Source organism: Nicrophorus vespilloides, unplaced genomic scaffold, assembly GCF_001412225.1.
Source record: "Nicrophorus vespilloides isolate i.1.1-1 unplaced genomic scaffold, Nicve_v1.0, whole genome shotgun sequence".
Classification (NCBI taxonomy): Eukaryota; Metazoa; Arthropoda; class Insecta; order Coleoptera; family Silphidae; genus Nicrophorus; species Nicrophorus vespilloides.
Window position 1 is genome coordinate 79,408 of NW_017095532.1, and position 23,059 is coordinate 102,466.

The 23,059-nt window shown below is 30.4% G+C and overlaps 6 protein-coding genes across 10 annotated transcripts; 1 reads left to right on the top strand and 5 right to left on the bottom strand.

Moving 5' to 3' along the window:
- Positions 1-36: 36 nt before the first annotated feature.
- LOC108569113 (exosome component 10) lies at positions 37-6,556 on the bottom strand. The gene is made up of 11 exons (XM_017930538.1): positions 6,420-6,556; positions 5,952-6,338; positions 5,703-5,878; positions 4,972-5,650; positions 4,761-4,909; positions 4,539-4,701; positions 4,258-4,482; positions 4,025-4,198; positions 3,559-3,969; positions 727-918; positions 37-673 (listed from the first exon to the last, which is right to left on the bottom strand). Exons 1-11 carry the CDS (start codon positions 6,501-6,503, stop codon positions 620-622), a joined length of 2,694 nt encoding a protein of 897 aa, XP_017786027.1. The 5' UTR covers positions 6,504-6,556; the 3' UTR covers positions 37-619.
- On the top strand, positions 6,477-8,311 carry LOC108569148 (transmembrane protein 98-like). The gene is made up of 6 exons (XM_017930587.1): positions 6,477-6,557; positions 6,609-6,670; positions 7,409-7,580; positions 7,640-7,919; positions 7,972-8,178; positions 8,235-8,311. Exons 3-6 carry the CDS (start codon positions 7,420-7,422, stop codon positions 8,298-8,300), a joined length of 714 nt encoding a protein of 237 aa, XP_017786076.1. The 5' UTR covers positions 6,477-6,557; positions 6,609-6,670; positions 7,409-7,419; the 3' UTR covers positions 8,301-8,311.
- On the bottom strand, positions 8,244-9,806 carry LOC108569129 (WD repeat-containing protein 18). 3 transcript variants are annotated; one of them, XM_017930574.1, is made up of 2 exons: positions 9,646-9,806; positions 8,244-9,568 (listed from the first exon to the last, which is right to left on the bottom strand). In XM_017930574.1, the coding sequence occupies exon 2, from the start codon at positions 9,562-9,564 to the stop codon at positions 8,326-8,328; it is 1,239 nt and encodes a 412-aa protein (XP_017786063.1). In that variant the 5' UTR covers positions 9,565-9,568; positions 9,646-9,806; the 3' UTR covers positions 8,244-8,325. The 3 variants fall into 3 exon arrangements, with proteins under 3 accessions (XP_017786063.1, XP_017786056.1, XP_017786048.1); XM_017930567.1 differs by having other exon boundaries at positions 9,640-9,806; XM_017930559.1 differs by having other exon boundaries at positions 8,245-9,568; positions 9,619-9,806.
- Positions 9,807-13,801: 3,995 nt separating this feature from the next.
- On the bottom strand, positions 13,802-14,576 carry LOC108569004 (diamine acetyltransferase 2). The gene is made up of 2 exons (XM_017930383.1): positions 14,294-14,576; positions 13,802-14,241 (listed from the first exon to the last, which is right to left on the bottom strand). The coding sequence occupies exons 1-2, from the start codon at positions 14,366-14,368 to the stop codon at positions 13,828-13,830; spliced, it is 489 nt and encodes a 162-aa protein (XP_017785872.1). The 5' UTR covers positions 14,369-14,576; the 3' UTR covers positions 13,802-13,827.
- Positions 14,577-15,468: 892 nt separating this feature from the next.
- Positions 15,469-17,020, bottom strand: LOC108568946 (homeobox protein extradenticle-like). The gene has a single exon (XM_017930299.1). It carries the CDS (start codon positions 16,806-16,808, stop codon positions 15,726-15,728), a length of 1,083 nt encoding a protein of 360 aa, XP_017785788.1. The 5' UTR covers positions 16,809-17,020; the 3' UTR covers positions 15,469-15,725.
- Positions 17,021-19,446: 2,426 nt separating this feature from the next.
- LOC108569069 (homeobox protein extradenticle-like) lies at positions 19,447-20,476 on the bottom strand. 3 transcript variants are annotated; one of them, XM_017930464.1, is made up of 2 exons: positions 20,399-20,476; positions 19,447-20,322 (listed from the first exon to the last, which is right to left on the bottom strand). In XM_017930464.1, the coding sequence occupies exon 2, from the start codon at positions 20,297-20,299 to the stop codon at positions 19,604-19,606; it is 696 nt and encodes a 231-aa protein (XP_017785953.1). In that variant the 5' UTR covers positions 20,300-20,322; positions 20,399-20,476; the 3' UTR covers positions 19,447-19,603. The 3 variants fall into 3 exon arrangements, with proteins under 3 accessions (XP_017785953.1, XP_017785967.1, XP_017785959.1); XM_017930478.1 differs by having other exon boundaries at positions 19,447-20,313; positions 20,399-20,473; XM_017930470.1 differs by having other exon boundaries at positions 20,385-20,473.
- Between the last annotated feature and the right edge of the window lie 2,583 nt (positions 20,477-23,059).

Sequence of the window (23,059 nt, forward strand, 5' to 3'; positions counted from 1 at the left end):
TAAGTGTTATGCTGGAGTTTGATCGCAATAAAATCGCAAGTTTGTTGCAATAAAAACCTTCTCAAAATCCTGACGTTCATGTGATTAGTATATAGAAACTTTTCCTGCATAACTAATTTGTAAAAAAAATATCAACCACTTTACTATGAAACTAATTTGTAGTTCTGATAACCATTTTAAAAATAATAATACACGTTGAATTGATTCATGCTTTTTTTTTTGCTCATAATTACTTTTCCGACGGAAATATGGTTGAAGTTCGACGGAAAATTACATTTGTTCGGTTACAGATGTATACCAAAAATCGCATGCATGCATTTATTTATGGTGCAGATATTTTAATAAATCCTGAATGTTAACTGAATACTGACTACAATATTTTTATCTATAATATTCCCTCTTGCTCATGAAAATGGCCACGTAGAAGTATTCTATTTAAACTAATTTAAATTAAAATACCTGTTTGTAAAGTAGATTGTTATAATAGGGGAGTTGGATTTAGAGGAAATATATAACTTATAAACATGAAATTATATAGAATTAAATATTTTAAACAATAATTATAGTATAATATATAATTCATTAATGTTAATGAAACAAATAAAAATATAATATGTGATTATTTTCCTCTTCCACGTTTAGACGATCCTCCTCTATGGGAAGCCTTCTTTTTCTAAAAAAAAAACAATAATAATAATAATAAAGCAAACATATAAAAAAAAATACCCCTCCAGTGAAAGAAGTGCCAAACAAATGTTGTCCTTTTTGACTGGCACCACCTTGAAACTGTTTTTTATAATCGATGCTTGAATAATCAAATGCTTTGAATCCCTCATTGATTTTGCCAGAGGGAAATTGATTATGGCTTTGATTTGGTTTCCGGGTCTTGGACTTCCACCAATCGTTGGGCGACTGTTTCTGTAATTTAATATTTTCATCTTTAGTGTTCTGCTATAGATGGTACAATTCCTTTGTTTTCATTTTGTCGCATAATTTTCATTGATCTATCTGATCATTAAAATCCGTGCTCATATCACACTCTTGTGTTATTCTATTCTGATCTCTGCATATGGGTAGTTAGTATGTTGATCACCTGGAACTGCTGTTCTCTTCTGTTGTTTGGTTACTCTTATTCTTATGTGCAGGTATTGACAAGTGCATACTTATGGTCTTTTTAAAATTGTTCTACACGCTCTTAACCATAGCGTCATCTTAATTGTTGTTTTCTAATGTGTAACTCTAATTGTATACTTTACCAAGGTATCTATTGGTATTGTTAGTCCATCTGCTATTTTTATTTAATATTGTTTAATTCATGGATTTCGCCTAACGCTATTCTAAGCTTTCTGGCTGTTAAGAAATATAACTATTTTTTATTCTTCTCTAGATTATCTCGTCATTTTTATCTTAGTAAGAACGTCCACAAGTTGTGGAGTTGTTACTAATTGGGGATTATTGACAGTTTTTTTTTTATATATAATATAATTATTTGATTCATTCTAATAGTTTTATTTGACAAAGGAGATTTATTGGATGGAATCTTCTGTGAAATTTGTCAATGTATTTTTTCTATCTTAGCAAGAACGTTATTTAGTTGTGGATTAATTGCAGTTTATGGATAATTGAAGGCTGATTTGAATATTGGTGGTTGCGCTGCATCCGTGCACGGTGCGCGCCTGATTAACACCTGTATTTAATTAATTTAGACTAATATTACTTTCAATAATTGCTTTTACTGGTATTTGAAAAGAGATAGAAAGTCGACAAGTTGTGAATTCGTAACAGATAGTGAATTATGGTCATTTCTATAAATTTGATTATTATAGTTCGAAACTTTGAAATGTTGTGGAATTACGGGCTGTACCTTATTAAACCAGCAGTTATTTTTTTATATAATATTTTATATATTTATATATTGATTTTATAATCAATATATTGTTGTTTACTTAATGAATATCGTTTTGGAAACTGATGTGCGTCTTCATTGAAGGTTGTGCTAAAGAGACATTTAAATTTGAGACTTGTTTATTTTTAATCATACGTGCCGTGGGAATATTTGAGTATTTGTTATTAAATATTTATTTGACTAAATATATCTACGCCTGGATCATAAGCAAAATCTAAGTAAGATTTATGTTCATCTATAATGAATATGTCGGTGGTTTGTTTTGTTTCAGTGTTTTTAGATTTCTTGGATACTTGAGTTTGCAATTCATTTATATGATAATCATCTAAGTATGATTTATTTTCTTGAATCTGGATAGTCTCACCTATATTTTCAACACAATGACTTTTAATTATAGTTGGCATAGATTGGTTTTGAATTAATTCGATATTTTTTAACATATATGATGACTCATTGTCTACGATGTGCTCAATGTTATGGTTTCTATTTACTTTACTGTCACTTAAATTGAGAATTCCAGATGTACTTATATTTGGATATTGGTCTTCTCTTAGTTCAATATTTCTTAATTTACAATATTCTTCTTTCTCTTGATCTACCATATGCTCAATGTTATGATTCTTATTCACTTGAAAACTTTCATTAGCAGAGAGAATTTCTTTATTCTCATATTGATCAATCATACATTCAAAAGTGCTCTGTGTTTTAATTAATAAATGCTGGATTATTTTTAAGTCTGGTTTCGTCTTTGTAATAAGTTCATGCTTATCTTGTATTTCTTTTAGTCCATGTTGTATGTTTTGTACTCTTTGCAGACACTTATCATTTTCTTCTAAACTATTCCAGCGCGTTCGTTTCTTCTTTGCCAAAACATTACTAATATTTTTATTTATGTTCATCTGTCTAGATTGATCAAACGCATTATTCTTAGTATTAGTATCAATAAGATGATGTTCCATGTCCTGTATTAAATTGCTTTGTACACTTTCATGGCCTTTAATTATTTTAGACTCAAGGCAATTAACTTTTTCGTTATCAGTTTCTTTTGAATTTTGTGGAAACATTAACTTCCGACGCTCTTTTCTATTCATTGTTTTTCCAGCAATACGTAATTGTAAATTCTCTATGTTTTTATTTTCTATATTTGAAGTATTCTCTTCCAATGTTTCTTTCACCATATTTTCTATACTAATTATGTTTTTATTAATTTGTTCATCTTCTGAAATTGTTCGTACATTATTTGATTCATTCAATATAAGATTATTTTGTTGGAACAACAATTTTCGACGCTGTTTCCTATTCATTTTTGTTGCCATATTACAGCAAATTGTCTGCTCTTTCCTCAAAGTTTTTATTGAAACTAACTTTTTGAAAATATTAATCATAGGTTTTGACAGTTCACCACATCCATAATTGCTAGTTTTAATTCGTCCATGTTTTTTAGATTCTAAGATATTGAATTTTTCATTTCCGTTTACAAACTTATTTTGAAACTGTAATAGCCTGCGTTGTTTTCGATTCATTTTTTTAACATCACCAATTTCTAGTTCAAATTCTTTAACGCGTGGGATGTTGCTTAGCAATTTGTGAGACGGCTTATTTTGAATATTAGTTATAAATTCAGTATTTCGAAAAAAATGTGTATCACTTACGTCATTATTTTTATCCTCAATATGTTGATTACTTCTATCGTCTGCTTTCTGGAATTTCCTGTTCTGATGTTGCTTGTGATTTTTATTAGATTGCTTTCCACCTCCTATTGTCTTTTCGTTATCGTTGTCTCTACTCTTTTTATACGGTGTATTATTACTTTCCGGTAAATTGCATTTTCGTTTCGAGTTTACACTTGTATGTACCTTTTGCTCATCATTGTCAACCTGCACGTTTTTTTTGTCAAACGGAATTGTTGTAAGAATGGGATTATCTGAATTTTCTTGGAATGGTTGAAAATCAGATTCACATATATCCCGTTTGCGTTTCTTGGATCCACCCATTTCAGTTAACGTTTTCGGTTCATTTTTCTTCTCTTCAATTCTCTTAACTTTCACATAATGATCGTGCAACTAAAATTGAAAAACCATTAAATAGTTACATTAACAAAATTAAAATTTTGTAAACCTTAGCCATCCTATCTTGAACTGATAAATCATCTTCGTCGTTTTCCGCAATTTCTTTTCCTTTCGCCTCCGGTATCTCCTCAGATTTATCTGAATCTATTATAAAGTTTTTAATTAACTTGTAACGCTCGTACGGACCCAAAAATTCTCGATCCGAAACTTTTTTCGGCTTATCCTAAAAATATATTGAATTAGATTTAAAAAAACTTCATTGTTAATTGCGAAAATGCATACTTCCGTTGGTTCGCAATTAAATATTGAGCACAACGATTTATCCTTTTCTATTATATTTTTTTGATAACGATTGGTATGTGTCTTGCAACCTAACAATGTTGGCAAATCATCTCTGAACTCTGGGAATCTGGTTAAATCGTGAGGGCAATGCAAAGGGCTATCAATATTCAATTTTACTAATTCCTTTTCAGCGCCTCTGCTTCTCGTATCTTCTTTCATAATAGCCTAACAAAAAAAGATATTAAAAAATTATCATAATTATCAAAAATAAGGACACTTACCTTTTCTAGTTGTTGCTCTCTCGCCTTCAAAATAATCTGATGTAATTCCACTGCATTGGCACGAACCAAAGGTGGAATTGGATTGCAACAAGCTAATATTCCTTGCACCTCTCTTGGTAACGTTTCTGATATTTGCAATAACATGTGATTAGGCAAAATGTATCTGTGAATAGATCATAAATATAGATTAAATGGTAAAAGAAATAATGTGAAACTACTTACCCTGTACTCTCATCCTCTTCTCTGGCCATTGCATCTCTCCATGAATATAAATGCTTCAATGCAAATAACTGCTTATTATTAAATAATCGCTTGCTTTTTACGTACATATCCATATGAGAATTCTCCGTCAATCTAGGTTTTACGTAACGCTGAAAATAATACATTAACAATATAGTAAATTGCTCTTTTCAGAAATAATAATGTGATTTACCTTCATACACACGCGTGTACTCTCTTGAAATACCGCTTTTAAAATGTTATTATTCCCATTTCCCATTTTAATTAATTCATTTTTAAGCATATGGTAGATGTATATCAAATAATGGGTGTCCTCGCGGGCATACGCTTTCAATTGCTCGAGTAATGGTCTTATCCTCCAATCAGCTAACTGGAATTGTTTATTAGGTACAAAAGAACAAAATCTTTGCAACAAGTAAGCCAGAGATAATCCGGAATATCCCAATTGCTTAGCTGCTTTATGGGTGTCGAACATATTGACAACGTACAGGGACAAATCCCTTTGAAGCCATTGCACGTCCATTTCTGCGCCGTGGAAAATTTTGACAATGCTATTCCTCGTAAAAATTTCATTTAATACATGCAACTTATCTCGCAAAGCCAACGTATCAATTAGATAATCAGCATCCTTTGTACTAATTTGCATTAAACAGGTGATACCCATAAATGATCTATATGAATGATGCTCTAAATCCACTGCAATCTCTTTCTGTTTCCTCAAGACATCCAATAATTCATTTAGTTCTTCTTCAGTATTTACTTCATATAATGGAGTCTCTTTGACAGGTTTAGGTGGTTCAGGTGTACAAGAGCATACAAATTCTTCTGAGGGTAAAAACTTTTCTAATTCCACCTCATATGGATGAGAATAACTATAAGAATTAAATAATAATTAATGTGATCATTATTACAATAAATACATACATCTCTCCAAACTCAGAATCTTCAATGTACAAAGCCAAAGGTTTTAGTGAATTAGGTTTCTCTGTAATTCTTGGTTTCCATGGGTAATTATTACTGTTCTCAATAATGTCTTTGAAGAACTTCTGAGGCCTTATAATATTTTTTGCAGCCAAAAGTTGAATTGCTTTTGTCTGATCCTGCAAATAAAAAGATCATAGTTAGTTTAATACAATCATAAGTGTCAAATCAAAATTAGATGTTGGGACTTACATTTCCATGTATTGCTGAATCTACGGTAAATTTATTCACTCTATTCCAAGAGCCATTGATTGGTAACTCTGCCCGCACTGTTTGTATAATTGGTTGCTCAGGCAGTTTCCTTAGTCCATTCATCTCATCAATTTTCATTGCAACTCTCTCCAATATAGCATCATTGGCTTCAACCACCAACTCGATTTTCTCATCAATACCCCTATTTTTAATGTTATCCTGAATATCATTTTTCTTGAGTATGGTGTTTATTGTTGACAAGATATGTGAAGCTTCACTGTTTATGATTTTATTGAAAGATTCATGTGTTTTATAGAAATTATAATCACGGTTTACTGGTAGTGCATTAGAATTCCTAGTTGCTTCTACAATTGCCTTAAAACCATACTAAAAAAATAATTTAATACACATGTGCACAATATAACCTCAAGAATTAGTTCATAACTAACACATTATGTGTCAACATACCTTCCTAAATTCTTCTAGAGTTTTAAATTCAACTATTTTTGAGCTTGCTTCGCTGCACTTTGTATCAACTTTTTCTTCGGACATCTTATTAATCTTCCAAACTTAGATCTGCGAATAACCAAATGAAATTTTGGTTAGGTAAGAAAAACAAAAAAAAAATGTCAGAATAATGATAGTATTGTTCACTAGATGGCAGGTCATAACAAACTCGCAACTTTTAAAGGAATGGAAAAGTTCCAACGAAAATTGATGTAAATATTATGTGGCGGTGGCAATCGCAAGTCCGACAACCGAAATACCGTCAAATTCCCACTTTTGAAATCCCGACTGTATCGAAATCCCGACTTTATCAAAAATGTCTTCAATAACATTTTTAAATTATTCCGGAGCGTAGTCACCAGTAGTCACTCTTTAATTGTTATTAATAATAAATAACAACAATTAATAATCTAATTGTATTTGATATTATTTCATAATGTTAAGGTTTATTATGAATAATTCAATAAAATCAAATAAATTAATAATAATTTATTGTTATTAATAATAAAAGTGTAGCACGAGGTGACTACGTTTCGAAATAATTTAAAAATGTTATTGTAGAAATTTCCGATATAGTCGGGATTTTAATACAGTCGGGATTATGGTTGTCGAGATTTTGATATAATCGGGATTTCGAACGTCAGGATTTCGATAGACGGTATTTCGGTTGTCGGGCTTGCGATATAGACCCATATAAGTTAAAATATTCTAAATCTTAATGGTTATACATTTTGCGTGATGTTTTACTATTATTTTAATCGTTACTTTCAAATCAAATATTATAAATTACATAATTATTACATTTTTCAATCTTAGAATTTTCAAATTAAATTTAACATATACAACTTCAAAATAATATATTACAAAAAACTATGAATATGCACTGTATATGAGAGAAAAATGTAGGCGTATTAAAAGGAGTATTAAATAATGTTTGTGTTCGTTTTCAGGGCGAAAGAAAATGTCTGCAACAAATGAAATATTTGAATTATTCACAGCAATAGCAATGGGCGTGTTATCTGCACTATTTTTAAGTGCTTTCGTGATTTTAGTTTTCGTTTGTAAGCGTACTAAATTCTTCAATCTACATTTATACTTAAAAGGAAAGAAATTAGTAAAACGGTATGCCAATATGTAAATTGATTGCGAACAATCAACAATATTTACGATCTTCTTTTTAGTCCCATTTCCGATTTAATGATGATTGAGCCTGACGATGTCATTTTTTATAAGAATAATGACAAACATTTTGAGAAATCTGAAATGGAGATCGACACTGTTTGCTTCAATGAAAACTTCGATTATATATTCAGAGACCAGCAATGGCTGGATGACGTTTCTGGACTGATCCCGCATTGCTTAGCTATCCTAAAATGTTGCAGGTCACTGACAGAAAGATTGACTGCACTTGCCATGGGTATTATTAATACCAGTGGGTTTGGACTCAAAGAAATTGTCACTGTAAAAATTTAAAGTTTAAAAATATAATAAAAGTAAACATTATTTACTTCAGTGCGCAAAGAAAATTTCGCTTAGAGTCGACGAGATGGTTCAAAGCATGTATCCTCCATTGAATCCTCAATTATTAGAAGCTAGAGCTACTGCCTTGATGTTAGCTGTAACTCACTTAGCTCTCATTGCGCAATACGAGTGCAGAAGCAAGAAGATTGCAATGGATTGGATTGAAAGGTCAATGAAAGAAATAGAAGGTCACATTGAGGTTTGTTTATATTGAGAATAATAATATGGTTTAAATGTTACTTTCATTTTCACTAGGTTATAAAAGAAGCATCAAACAATAAATCAATGACGAATGGATACAGTTCATCAGTAATAGCATAAACATATCAAACAAATAAAAAAAGATTTAAATATTTAATTTCTGATACATTTTTAACTGTGTAAACAATTCAATATTGTGCTTTTTAATTGTTATAATCTGTGCTCTCAAATCTTCAATATTATCTTGCTCTTCTTGGTCCCTTCTCTTAATCCATGATTCTCTGACACATCTAGTATCATTCTGCAAGGTGGACACAACTGTATCATTCAAATCAGTTTCCAAACTCCTCTCCAAACTGTTTATCACAATATTTGGCTTGTGGTTTTGACAAAACATCTCCTCACTGGTAAGGACAAACTTCAAATTGCTGGGTACACTTTTCAATTCAATTTTCCTTAAAATTTGCCTGCTCTTCAGTTCCCAAATAAATATATTAAGATCCTCTGATGCAGAGGCCAATCTGTTATTGAATAAATTAGTTTCTAAGCATGTCACTTTTCCTTTATGTCCAACAAAATTTAATGTGCTTTCTTCCACGTGATGTTCTAATGATCTTGGTGATGAAGTCAAATCAAACATGGAAATTAAACCTTCCTGATTTCCAACAAATGCATTGAAAAATGGTGCATCAAAGCATAGTGCTGTTAGGGCAGAGTTAAAGATGAGTGTTAACAGTAACTCACCATCACTCAACTGATATAATCTTAATGTTTGGTCACTTGAAACTGTTGCAAAACGAGATTTGAATGAAAACTTTCCAATATGTAGATCATGAATAGGGAGAGCATGATCCATCCTTTTATATAAAGGATCAACTTGACCTAATTCACTTTGGGCCTTATGTTTGTATTTAATATTAATTAAATCCAATATATTGTATGTAACAATTAATCCATCCTCTCCAGTTACAACTAAATAGCCTCCACTATTTGAAAATTGTATGCATGTTATTGGTTGATAGTGGATCTGCTGCACTGATAGTAGTTTACCTGAGCACAACTCCCATATATATAATTTGGACATTATACCAACAGCCAGATAAGTATTTCTTGGACATACTGCCAGAGCATTTACAGGCTCTGGTGTTACTAGCCTCACATTCTTCAAGGGCTCTTGATTATTCAAAGGCCATATGTGAAGCAAAGGTTTGGTATGTTCTGCTGTGATTAAGAAATCATTTCCCAATAGGCACATGGACTTCTTTGGAACACTGCCTCCATTTTTGTATACTTGCAATACATTTCCATTGCTGTAATCCCAGAAACAACAAGAAACTTGTTGAGAGTTCTGCAGCTGTGACGTTAATAATAATTCCTTGGCCATTATTCTAAAATATATAAATGTTTATATATAAGTATAATAATTAATCATACATACAATATATTAACTGATATTAACACTTACTAACACCAACTAACACTTTCCCAAAGCATGAAACATATAGGTTAAGTAAATGTTATTTAAATCCAACCTATATATACACTGCGGTCAACTGCGGTATTGATGGAACCAATAAACAGATAAGCAGCAGCTCTATGCAACACAATGTAACCCAATGACTATTCTAAAATAGCTGTCACAGGTGGTACTCCTTAAGTCCGCAGCAGTTTTACCTACTAAAAACAAAATTATATATTACTTATGCAACTAAACACACATATTATAGTGTAAATATATTATATACTATATTTAATTATAAATATATCATTTTTCTTATTGGAATTTTATGCAATATTTTTTTCCGATATCCTGTTCTTTTTTAGTACTATTCTATTTTGTCGCTGTTTTGTTTTGTCCTGTTCTCTTGTAAGACGTTCTGTTTAAAACTGTCCTGATATGTCATGTTCTGTTCTGGTGAGTTCTGTTTGGTCTGGTCACCCGTATGTATATATCGGCCGTTATTTTTGAAACCGGTATAAATCCATTTGGAGCTAAAAAAAAAACGTTTAGTTTCTTTGACAATTTTAATAATTATTATTGCATAATGAAATTTAACAGTAATATTTTTAAAACAATTCAAACGCAAACCACTTTCTAAATAAATAAACAATAAAAATAGATAAAAATGTTTTTATTTAAGCAAAATCAGTTATTGTTGGATTTTCCCTATGTCTCAACAGACTTCGGATGAGGAAGGATTTTTTTGATAAATGTTGCTAAACTCACAACTTCAAAGATGTCTCACGTCCATATACTCCATCCTCATAGATTGTTATTGTTGTGGGGGCCCCAGTAAATAAATAAGTGAATAAACAAATAAATTCTTTAATTTTTTCATACAAGGAAGGAACATATGTATAGAAGAAATATAATATAATAATATATTAATATATAAGAGAAACAAAATTAATTGAACTTTATTTTCCTTGCTTTAATTTCAGCAAATTTATCTATTATCTCACAACTAGCATTGCTTATCTGAAAGCAACGCTAGGTAGGATAGTCTTTCTTGCGTCATTGTGGATCTTAAATAGTTTTTTTCTTATTTTAAGTTTTGTAAAACTACGTTCGGTCTCAGCAGTGGTTATCGGAATTGTTAATAAAATTCTTAAGATTATGCTTAAATTGGGAAATTCATTTCCTGTTTGGTGTATTTTTAAGGCATTCTAATGGTGACATATGCCTTCACAGAAAATGTTATAGAACATTGCTAAATTGTTATATTATATAAGAAGCCAAATAAGTTATTATGTTTCTCTAGCTGTTTAAATCTCTCCTGAAATGAAATTATACCTTGGCCTACTAATTGTAAAAAGTATTTTCCATAAAAGTTAATTTCAGAATCGATAACTTGCGCTTTCTTTTTCTAATTCTATTAGAAAAAGTTTTGAAGGAATATTATATTTTTCACAAAATTTTTTAGCTTCGACTTTTGATTCCGCAAAACCAACATTTCTAAACTGTTTCAAAAAGTTTTCCAAGCCCATCAAAAGAGAAACTGCTGTCGAAAGATCGGTTTTTGGGTTTTGTAAACTTTTACTAACGGTATTTACGTTCAGCAATATGTCATACCAGATGATAATTGACAGCACAAATTCAAAATTCATTTCGTGTTCGTACAATGATATTGATTCGCTACAAACGGATACTTGTACGTGATTATTTAGAATAACTTGTGGAATATTCAGAACGACGGTTGCACATTAAATCGTATAGTTGCGTTTATTGCATCAAGACTTAACAGCCTTCTGCAGCCCCTAAATATTTGGACAGGATCATAAAACTTAGATAAAGAAACGGTTGTGTTTTTCACAAGGTCAAACCCTTTTCTCCCACGGAGCCCATTTTTAAAATGAACACATTTTTGTATTATATAATTTAGTCTTAGCTAAGGGGTCCAAAGGGGTCGAACTGAGAAGTTGGTCTTACTTGGAGAGTCCAAGGAAGAGCACTTACTTCATAAACACTAACTTAAGAGGAGAATGTAACTCTCAGTTAATAATACCTGAAATCATTAAATTACATGAAGGCCTGGTGCTTGGAGCTTCTATTTGCCTCACTTGGCCAAAGAAATTTTCAAGTGTATCCTGATAAAACGATTTTGTTGGCATATACTTCAAATTCATTTTTCATAAAGCAATAAAATATAGGTTAATGAAGCCATCTAATGTTTTTACAAAAAATTTCACAACTTTGGCCTCATACTACAGTTGCAAATGATCTGATCCCATTGCAACACACAGTTTGCATCAATCTGGTTAATTTATACTGTGCCAAAATTTAAACTATCAAATAATTGATTTAAATAATTGCATAATATTTCTGTATCCTTCAATTCTGATGTAAATCTTCTCCCATTTGGGCAAGATAAGTTACCTTCTATCATTAGTTCCATAATTACTGTATGAAAAACTTCAGACTCAACTTCATCTGTTTTACAATAGGAGTGATCTAAATTAATAAGATTATTAATAGTCAACAACAATACCCATCTCTTTAGATACAACAGCTAATGGTTCGCAATAGGAGTTATCTAAATTAATTCTTATTTCTTCAGGCTGAAGTTCATCTGGTTTACAATAGGAGTGATCTAAATTATGAAAATAGTTCACAATTATAGTGTTACTATCATGAACAATACCAATTTGTTCAACCTCTGCTACTTCGAACAAATTTTATGTGGACATTGGAAAATTGTATTGTAAGAAACAAGTTCTTCTGTAATTTTTAAGGAAATGAAGATTACAAACCCTATTATTTCTCTTTATACTTAGATTATCCCCATTTTTCAAAGAATTATTCATTGTAGCAGCTAGTCAATGTCATGCTAGGCATAAAACACTAAATAAACACATAGTATATAGTACAAACAAACGAAAGGAGCATATAAACAAGCAAATAAAATACACACACATACATATATATATACTTTTATTATCAAAAAGTAAACATTTGAAACAATTCCGAATTCGGATAAAAAAAACTTCTTCTCTCTTATAATAAAACACGCCTATACCAACTGTTTTCTCGTAAAAAAAAACAATTTTGCCGTTTCCTGTGAACAGTGAATGCAGTGAATCCCCCTGGTCTTTAGTTCACTTTTGTTGGTATTGAGAATTATAGTCAATTATAGTTTGTGTTTTTTTTTATACTATTACTAACTGATTCTGATCTAAGATTCTAACCCAAAAATGACAGGAACGTGTATTGTATGCAGAAATTCCATTTCTGAAAATGCTGGCATTTGTATTAATGAATCAAATAAAACGGTACATTCTGGTAAAGATTTATTGGCGTTTCTAATTAATCTTTTAAATGAAATAAAGGAGCACTTGTACAACAATCTTATATGCACTTTATGCTTGGAAACTATAAATGAATTAGATAAAGTTGTTGAGAGATCTAGGGAACTTACTACCATTATATTGGAATTGTGGAAATCTCATGAAGTGGATATAAGTGAGAAGAGTAAAGATGTAAATGTTTTACAATATGATATTACGGATGGAAATATTGAAGTAAAACTTGAAACTGCAGATAAAGACATTGAATTTGCTCAAATAAAACCTGAAATTGAAGGGAGATTACATGAAGAAATTATAGTACCGTTTAAACCAATATGTAAAAATGGAGCACCTACACAAACATACATTTGTGATGTATGTGGCAAGCTGTTTAAACAGAAGAAATTTTGGAAGATTCATATGGATTTGCATGATGGTTCAAAAGCACACTTTTGTGAAATTTGTAATAAATCTTTTACACAAAAAATATCTTTGATGAGACATATGCCATTGCATACAGGTGCATATTATTTATTAATGAATTTTAATTTTGTTAATTAACTTTGAGATTGTTTTAGATGATTATCCACACCAATGTGAAATGTGTGGGAAACGTTTTAAGCATCATACATCTATGGGCATTCATAAACTCACTCATACTGGATACAAGAACTACAAATGTATGTTTTGTGAGGCAGCATTCATGTCAAGCTCACACTTAAAACGTCATATTAAGGTTCATACCGGAGAAAAAAAGTTCATGTGTAGTGTTTGTGGGAAAAAGTTTGCTGAAAGATATAATTTAGTATCACATGAGAAAATACATCTTAAGCAGCTTCCACTTTGAACAAGAATATATTTATTAATTAAACAATTTACAAAGACTGTCTTTGTTCAGTCTGAATAGTTGCCAATTTTCAGTATCTGATAAATTAACAGCTCCTAAACTCTTGTAAAATTCAATCGCTGGATTCCAAGATAGTACATGAAAATCTAACCTACTACTTGTCTCATAAGCAAGTTTTGCAATGGTTAAGATTAGTTTCTTTCCAATTCCTTGTTTTCTGTATTTATCTTTTACATATAAATCTTCTAGGAATATCGATTTTCCAATCCATGTTGAATAACATATATAATAGAGAGTATAGCCTATGATTTTGTTATTCACTTCTGCTACGTAACAAGTGAACACTGGGTTCTCAGAAAATCCATCAGTTTCCAATGTTTTGGCAGTAACTTTTACTTGGTCAGCCATATTTTCAAATACAGCTAGTTCCTTGAAATTTAATTTATCAAATATTTTACATTATTTTTGTAAGTCTTCTCACCTTTATCATTTCAAAAACATATTTCATATCTGTTTTTTCGGCCTTTCTAATTGTTAGGTGCTTTGCGATGTCCATTTTCACGGTGTTCTTACGAATGTCAATTGGAATCTGTTATCAGTTATAATCATGAGCTCAAGGGCGAACTATTTCAATAATAATTTATTCGATTGTTATATCTATTATTATTATTATTATATGTGTATTAATGTTTTTATTAAAATTTAATTCATACAATTTTTTTTTTGTCAATTTCAAAACGAATCTTCATGAATGTTTTACCACCCGTCAAAATATTGGATTTTATATTTACTATTCCTCTAATTATGCAACTTGTTTAGCATACATTTATTTGAATCTAATATCTTCTTCTTCCTTCCACCACCCTTCTCATTAGCTTGTGTCGCGCACAATTTCGTGTTTCCGCCGCGTGCTCAGTAGCACTCAGCAACCATCAGCAACTCAGTAGGAACTAAATGTGACATATAACATAGGGTGGTAATTAAACAATTTCTAAACCGGGATTCTGCGGTTCTGTACACTTGGACTAGGTTGAGTCTCGGAGAGGATGATAGTGTGCTTGTACAATGTCCATCTACAATGTAGATGGACCGCATCCAGATAGACAAATCTGATATCATATATCATTTTAAACTCTGCTAATAGTCGTGATACAGGCGACTAAATCTTGAAAAGTTATATGAAAACAATATTGCCTCTTACTTCATCAATGTTTAAAAAAAGAATGATAAAATTAACTTGTATATATAGAACTTAAATATAGAAAATAACTTCAAGAGATGAAACACTTGTTTAAATTGTTTATATCAATTGCAAAAACATTTATACCATATACATACGGATTTTATTGTTATAAATTAATATCGTCAGTATTACAATCTGAAATTTGTTCTAGCCCCCTGAAAATTGTTTGAAAAAAAATTGGTTTTCTATGTTTATGCAAATTGATTATACTGCTAATACTGATAGTAATTAAAGTATCTGAAATTAATTTAACTATACAAAATTATAATATATTCATAAGGGTATTGTAAATTAATTCGACTTTTTATTATTCAATTATTTTTATTTAGTTTCTATAAAGAAAAAAAAATGCAATGAAAATACATAATATAAATGTATTAGTCTATTTTTTTTTTACTAGTCACTCCTTTCACATGATAACACTTACAAAACTTAAGAAATAAAAATGAAGTGCTGGTTTTGAGCATGAATCAATTTAAATACATGTATATATGTAATTATTAAAAAAAAAACTTGCTTATGTTTGTTTCTTTGATAATAAATCCACAGAGCTATAAAAACGTAACTTATATGCATAATATAAAATAATATTAGTATACATTATGGTATACATTAAACAGTATACATGTGTAATCAGTTCATAGCGGAAGCAAGAGATATAAACTCTTTTTTAAGGGGATAATTCTTGCTGATGCATTGGATCGTATCCACAGCTGCTTGCATCATATGGAGAACTTTCATAAGCAGAGCCCATGGAGTATCCCATTGAATCTTGTCTTGGTGCTGGTGACATCATGGGTGTTGGAGTTCCACTATAGGGAGATGCTCCAGCTGCTTTCTTTGCTGCATACAAATTGGCTTCCTCTTGTGCTTTCCCAATATTCTTCTTATACCTAATGCGCTTATTACCAAACCAATTGCAGATTTGACTTACAGTGATTGCACATTTTCTTGCCAACTCCTCTTTAGCCTCCTCACTTGGATATGGATTAGACAGATGAGAATAGAAATATTCATTCAATATTTCAGATGCTTGTTTACTGAAATTTCTTCTCTTCCTTCTGGCATCTAAGAATCTAGATCTGAGAATCATAACTGCTTCACATGATGACTGTTTGAGTTGCATTTGAATTGAGCTAAATTTCTTGTGAATTATTTGTACCATTCTCTCAATTTCTTTTGGAGTAATGGGACGAGTACGAGATTGTTCCCTGAGCAAGTTCATAACATGTGTGGTGAATTCATTACAGGCTTGTTCATATTTTTCCAGCTCTTGGTTATAAATTTGCCTAATTTGTGCAAGTTTGGCTCGGTAATCTGAGTGCTCAATTGCATTGTCTGGTTGTCCAGCTTGAGCTGCAGCAGAACCAGAAGCTGCTGCTCCAGCACCACCTCCTTTTTCAGGACCTGCTACACCTTCAGCAATCAGCATATTGTCCAACCTCATCAACTGTGGATCTGGGGGTTCTTCTTCCTGAGTATTACGCAATGAAAGAACAGTTTTTTCTTTAATCTCACAGAGAACTGAAAACAAAGCTGGTTTCATTCGATGACAATTGAGGGTGTGCTTCCTGGCTTGGGCTTCATCAAGACTTTGATCAGTGATATTCATTATTTGTTGCAGAATTTCTCCAATGTCTTGTTTGCGGGACTCGGACTCACCACCCGCAGCGTCGCCTGGATTGATGCCGTAGGGTTGCGAAGGCAACAAACCGGCTCCTCCATGACCCATCATCCTTCCTGGGTCATCCATTGTAGGATTTTCACCAACAAATTTCACTAGATTTAATTATTTTTTTGAGATTCACTTCCAATTACACGATTACGAATATTTAAAACGCATCTGGATAATACGCCGTCGTATGTTACTTGCGCTTCCAACTTATGGATTGTTTGGGATGGATTGTTATGAAGATAAAGACCCGTAGACGCAGACTCAACCACGCATAGATTAGCATGAAGTACACCGCAAATTTTATGTATTTTCAGATACACATTGTATAACAAATTTGCACTATTCATTCGTATTTATTGCATCTAGTCCATCTAATTAAGGCAGCGATACTAGTAACGCATTATAATTAAGAAAACAAATTCAAATTAAATTCATTAAATGGCGATTTGATCCTGCTAACATAAACTGTTTAAATAATTTATAATTAAACTGTTCATTATTTAAATTATTAAAGTATATTTTATTGGAAAACTAATCAAATGTCTAAAGAAATACAATCAAATACAATATAAAAGGCATTTCATTATTCTGTTTATATGCAACTTCAGGTCATAGAGACTACATTGTTCAGTGCAGTGATTCAGTGATATAAAATTATGTATTACTTTTCACAACACTATTAGCATATAATTATAAAATATTTCACAAATTAAAATTTGTGATCCACTGTTTACAAGCTACTATTTTAAGTGTGATGTAAGATGTATCAGATAATACGTAGAAATATAATGAAAAACTTTACCAAATATACATGTTGGATATTTCGATGTGTAAATTGTTTAAAGTTTAGGTATAAATGAAAAAAATATATCTTTTCCGCAATTTGTTGTTCTGAAATAATTGATTTTTAATATAATTATTTTTATTTACAATTTAACACTATAAAATCTACAGAAACTCAACTGCATCAATCTATATTATTTTTTACAGTAATTGTAATTAAATTTGGATAAAAGCAGTTTATTTTCAAGACAATATTTTTGTATTGGCTAAAAAGGAACTTTCCTCTTGGAAGCGCTTAACGCTGTCCTGAAAAAAAAGTACGAAAAGCCTAGAACAGTCTCTAGAATATTATACTTTTCAATAGAAAAATATATATAAAATTAGTATTCTTGAGAAGTTGAAAAGTAGGACTATAATTGTAAAATGAGTTTTTCTTCTTTGAGGAAAGTGGCGGTTAACTTTTCTCACTTAGTCTATGCATAGCACAATATCACCAGTATGCGTCGTGTGATGAAAAGGGAATTATAATACAACAAAGAGCTAGAGATTTTTTTTAACAATATTCAAACTGAGACTCTGAGGTTTAGTACAGAAAAATAAATTAATAAACCTTATGTTTTATCTCCTTGTCAATGAAGTAAAAAGTTTACTGTCTAAAGCAATTTTTTTAAATGAAGAATATAATTTTATAAATAATTTGAAAAATGTGTGTTGCATTTGGAACATTTATTATAATAATACTATTTGCTAATAAATCTAAATTTAGATAAAACTTTAAAAATATGAATAATAATTGAATAATGTTGAAACATAACGGCTTCGTCTGTAAGATCAAGTATTAAACAGGAAAGTTCTATGATAGATAAACCTGAGTTGTGCAAATTGCATGGAAATTGAAAGAATGGTTAAAATAATTTATTAAAAATTTAGCTCTATACAGATGCAACTTAAACAGTACACATTCGAAAAAGGTATAATTCAGATCTAGATATTTGCATACCAGGAAAAAAACGGAAGGAAAGGAATTTCAACAAATATTCATCCAAATATTTGAAGGTATATTTTCATTTTCATCTATCACATCCAGGTCCGAAACCAAATAACCTGTTGTCCTCGCACTGTTCCTTAGACTGTTCCTACCAGTAACATAAATTAGGTTACAATTGTCGAAAAATTTATTTTTATAACATTAAATGTGGTAAATTCTAAATAATAAATTTAATTATAAAAAAATTGACAATCTATATTGTTTTTTTTTTCTACAATTTTGTTCATATTTTTTGTGAATGTTGTGCTAGAAGATGCTTTTTTATTGTTATTCAGGTTTGTAATTGGATTGAAGTTAACATTCTGCATAGAATGCACCACAAGATTTTATGGCATTATTGTTTATTGTCAACGTTAGATAATTCCGCAGTAATTAAAAATAACGATCTTATTAATAGATTTTTATTACCATATGAGTCATTTCGTTTATTTAATTTGAACAAAAACAATGTATATTTTCCTTTTTTATGTGTTCTTTGAATGTTTAAATTGAATAAACGATATTTTTTTCAACGTTGAAAGAAGTATTTTGATACCATAGCCGTACTTCAATTTAATCCACTTTACCTAAAGAGGAGAGGTTTCTGTATGTTGTAAAATGTCTAAAAGTAGATAATTAAAATAATATTATAGATTTATTATATAAAAATCAAATCAAATAAAAAAAATCAGTTTTTAGAATACCTCGGAAATTTACATAAAAAAACACCAAAGACCGTTAAACGTGGATTTCTCTGATACATAATACATTCTATTAACAATAGCAATAATAATGGTTCCACATAACAAAACATCAAAAAAATAGATTTATCTTAAAAAATAATATAAAAAATTCTTCATATAGCATTTATTAAATTCATTAGTTTACTTTCTAAGTATACCCTGAACATATCCAAACGAAACATATATTAGAGTTTAATACGTATTAATTTTAGAAAGACTATAACACGTATTATATAATAAAGATTTAGATTTAATTTCGACCTCTATTCACGACATTTATCCTGTCGATATTCACATGGATAAGTTGTTTAAGTGCTTGTTCATGCATTGCGTTTCTTTGTAGATTTTTTACGGGCAGATGCCTTTGTGCACCTTTTTGATTGTTTAGGCAATTCTGCAGACATTATAGGCGGTGATGGATTTTTTTTAGATGGTGTAGTTTCAACGAATTTCTTTGCTGCGAATATTTTGGCTTCTTGTTGAGCATTTTTAATTTCTATTTTAGATTTATTCCGTTTGTTGCCGAACCAGTTAGAAATCTGATTAACTGTTATGCTGCATTTAGCAGCCAAGTCAGCTTTGTCATCTTCGCTAGGATATGGATCAGAGTAGTGAGAATAAAAATATTCGTTCAAAATTTGGGATGCCAGAGTGTTGCGCATTTTTCTTCTGTTGTCCAAAGATCTAGTTCTGAGGATCATAATTGAATCACATGTATCCTGGTTGAGCTGCATATGCACCGAGTTAAATTTATTGTTAGCGGTGTTAATAATTATCTCAATTTCCTGATAGGTGACAGGGCGTGCCAGCAACTGTTGCTTGAGATGACTCAAAATGTAAATGGTCAATTCGTTGCAGATTTCTTCATACTTGTCCACTTCTTGATGGTAGATTTCGCGAATCTGAGTTAGTTTTGCTCTGTAATTAGAATAATTAAATTTATTGTAAGTTTGACCAGCTTGAGGAGCTGTAGAAGTGGAAGCAATATCATCCATCTTCCAATTTGTTTCATCCATCTTTAATAGGATTTCTGCGATTTCTGAAACCGATGTAGTATATTGAAATTTGTGTAAAGTCAGTTAAATATAATGCAGTATATACATTAATAGACTCACGTCAGTAAACCTGAACCGAACCTGTGCAGCAACTGGCATCAATGTATTATTTTGATCAATGTCCTGCAGTGCAACCTGAAGTACAACGCGAATTATTCAAATTATAAAACGAAAAATCAATAATATACATCGTCAGAACATTATAAATTAGATGGGATGAGATTATCTTTATAATAAGTACGAATATTATATCGATCGCATTGTGAGAGCAATGTTATCAATAGCGAAAATAGTTCGCTTCACAAATTTTCAGAATTTATTCTAATTTCATTTATTTATATATTTATTAAATGCTACATATTGTTATTTTATAAAAAAAAATGAATAAAGTATTTAGAAGGGGCGAAATGTCAGTCTCAAGATCAATAATAACTCGATGCAATGGCTCATCCGCCTTTTTTTATTTCATCTTTGTAATGCAATAATGTACAGTGGAACCTCGCTTAATGAGTTTAATCCGTTCCAAAATTTATTGGGTCACTATACGAGTAGTGAAACATATTCAAAAATACACATAATATGTGTACACAAGTTTAAAAAATGATGAAGCAGGCTCGCAATCTACGACTTCTCATCGTTACTCGTTATGCGAAACGTCGCTCGTTAAGCGAGTCATTTTTCTTACAATTCATTTTGCTCGTTAAGCGAAATACTCGTTAATCGAATTTATTTTTGTTATTATGTTTGTTTATATGTTGAAAATTTGTTGCAATAAATATTATGATTAAGCCATCTGAATTACTTAATTTCTAATTTTTTTGATGTTATATTCTCCTTTTTGTGCAACTATTTTGCCCCAAACTTCATTTAATCATTAGTTATTTATTTCTAAGAATTATCAATGCTTTAATTGTGTTTTTAATAATATAATTTTTCCAAAAAATATTAAGTACCATTTATTGCGACGTAGTTAGACGTAGATAATATGTTTTAAATGATGCTATTACTTCCTGATCCGATGGTTGAATCAGGGAAATATGTTTGCTGAAAAAATAAACATAACAACACAACATTGCTAAATGGGACTTCTAATTACGGACTTCGTTATATCGAAACTTCTTTATTTGGTGAAATTTCTTTTAGCTGATGTATATGACAAAGAATGGTTCAAAGGAATATTTGTTATTTATAAAGAGTTACTATTTTGTTTATTCATTGTTTATACTCTCACTTTTTCTCAAACAATAAAACTTCTTTTTTATAATCATTTATAGCAGTGCATCACTTATAGTAGTTTTTTCAATAAGAATGTGAAATGTTTATCAATTGTACAAGTGTACATTTTGAAACTTCGAAAAATGTTATTAATATTCGAGTCATTGATATTTTATTGTTTCCAGTGTCTCAGTTTGATATTTTAAGTATTCTTAGATTTGTTTAAATTCTATGAAATATTTTTACATTGTTATGAATTTATTTTCTATCTCCCATTTATAATCTATTATTTTTATATTATATTAATATAAAGGTGGTATAAGTCCACTTCTGAAAAAATGAGTTAATGTTTATTGCTCATTTGTTCTGGGGCACATTCATATGGGATGTTATCCCATATTAAAACGAAATGTGTAGGATGAATCTAAAAATACAGTGGAACCTTGCTTAACGAGCACCTCGCATTTCGCTTAAAGAGCAAAATAAATTGGTTGAAAAATGACTCGCTTAACGAGCGACGTTTCGAATAACGAGTGACGAGAAGAAGAGAAGTCCCGGATTTCGCACCTCCTACATCATTTTTAAAACTTGTGTACACATATTATGTGTATTTTTTAATATATTGACCATCTACTATCTTTGTCATTTTTTTAAAGCAGACTATACTTTTAATTTTAATGAAAATTTTAATGAAAAAAAAGAACAATCATTAGCAAATGTGGAATTTCTTTTCAATATTCAAACGCAGCAGTCGCCAACCGGTGGTCCTCGAGAGAATTTTGATTGATATTTGAAATAATGAAGTGAAATGTTCATAACTTACAAATAAGTTATTAAAATATAATGTGTCTGTCATTTTTTTACTTCTCGCTTACTCGCCTTATTTTGTTTTGTGGCAACTAAAATTCCAATACTAAATTTCTTGGTAGTTAACTTTTTTTCATTTTGCAGATACAGATATAAGTGATCATCAACTAGCGTCATTCACACAGAAATGCATATAAATATTATTATGCGGATGGAAAGGCTACGGTCAATAGAAATTTATAATAAACTATTTGTTTAAATTTATTAAACTTTTTATAATTTCCCGGAAATTCTCATGATTTTTGTGAAATAAATTTTAAATTTCCCAGGAACAAAAAGGAATCCAAGAAATATGAACCTGTAAGAAATCTTTCAAATATTGTTTTCTACTAGGTGTAACAAATCTATTACTTTGGTCTCACAAAAAACATAGTATTACTATATACAATAATTATTATTACATTGTGACATCGATTTTATCATAAGGTGTGATTGCCATAAGGTGCTAATATAATTAGGAACCTTGTGATGTCTACAATATTCGAGAATTTTTTAAAGAATTTTGGTGAGAATACTTGAAGCTGAAAGTTTAGTTTGATTTTGAATCGATTTAAAAATATTGGCAAACGTTAATCAATTTGTGTTATGTTTTTAACACTATAAAACTGTTAAATTTTATATTGCAATAATAATTATTAA

Coding starts and splice junctions, on each gene's coding strand:
- LOC108569113 (XM_017930538.1), bottom strand. CDS start 6,503: ATGTCCGAAGAAAAAGTTGATACAAAGTGCAGCGAAGCAAGCTCAAAA. Junction 4,483..4,538: donor GAGAGCAACAACTAGAAAAG/GTAAGTGTCCTT, acceptor TTTTTTTGTTAG/GCTATTATGAAAGAAGATAC. Junction 919..3,558: donor TTGAGGATAAAAATAATGAC/GTAAGTGATACA, acceptor ATTAAATTACAG/AAACAGTCGCCCAACGATTG.
- LOC108569148 (XM_017930587.1), top strand. CDS start 7,420: ATGTCTGCAACAAATGAAATATTTGAATTATTCACAGCAATAGCAATG. Junction 7,581..7,639: donor GGAAAGAAATTAGTAAAACG/GTATGCCAATAT, acceptor TCTTCTTTTTAG/TCCCATTTCCGATTTAATGA. Junction 8,179..8,234: donor AAATAGAAGGTCACATTGAG/GTTTGTTTATAT, acceptor CATTTTCACTAG/GTTATAAAAGAAGCATCAAA.
- LOC108569129 (XM_017930574.1), bottom strand. CDS start 9,564: ATGGCCAAGGAATTATTATTAACGTCACAGCTGCAGAACTCTCAACAA.
- LOC108569004 (XM_017930383.1), bottom strand. CDS start 14,368: ATGGACATCGCAAAGCACCTAACAATTAGAAAGGCCGAAAAAACAGAT. Junction 14,242..14,293: donor ATGTTTTTGAAATGATAAAG/GTGAGAAGACTT, acceptor TTAAATTTCAAG/GAACTAGCTGTATTTGAAAA.
- LOC108568946 (XM_017930299.1), bottom strand. CDS start 16,808: ATGGATGACCCAGGAAGGATGATGGGTCATGGAGGAGCCGGTTTGTTG.
- LOC108569069 (XM_017930464.1), bottom strand. CDS start 20,299: ATGGATGAAACAAATTGGAAGATGGATGATATTGCTTCCACTTCTACA.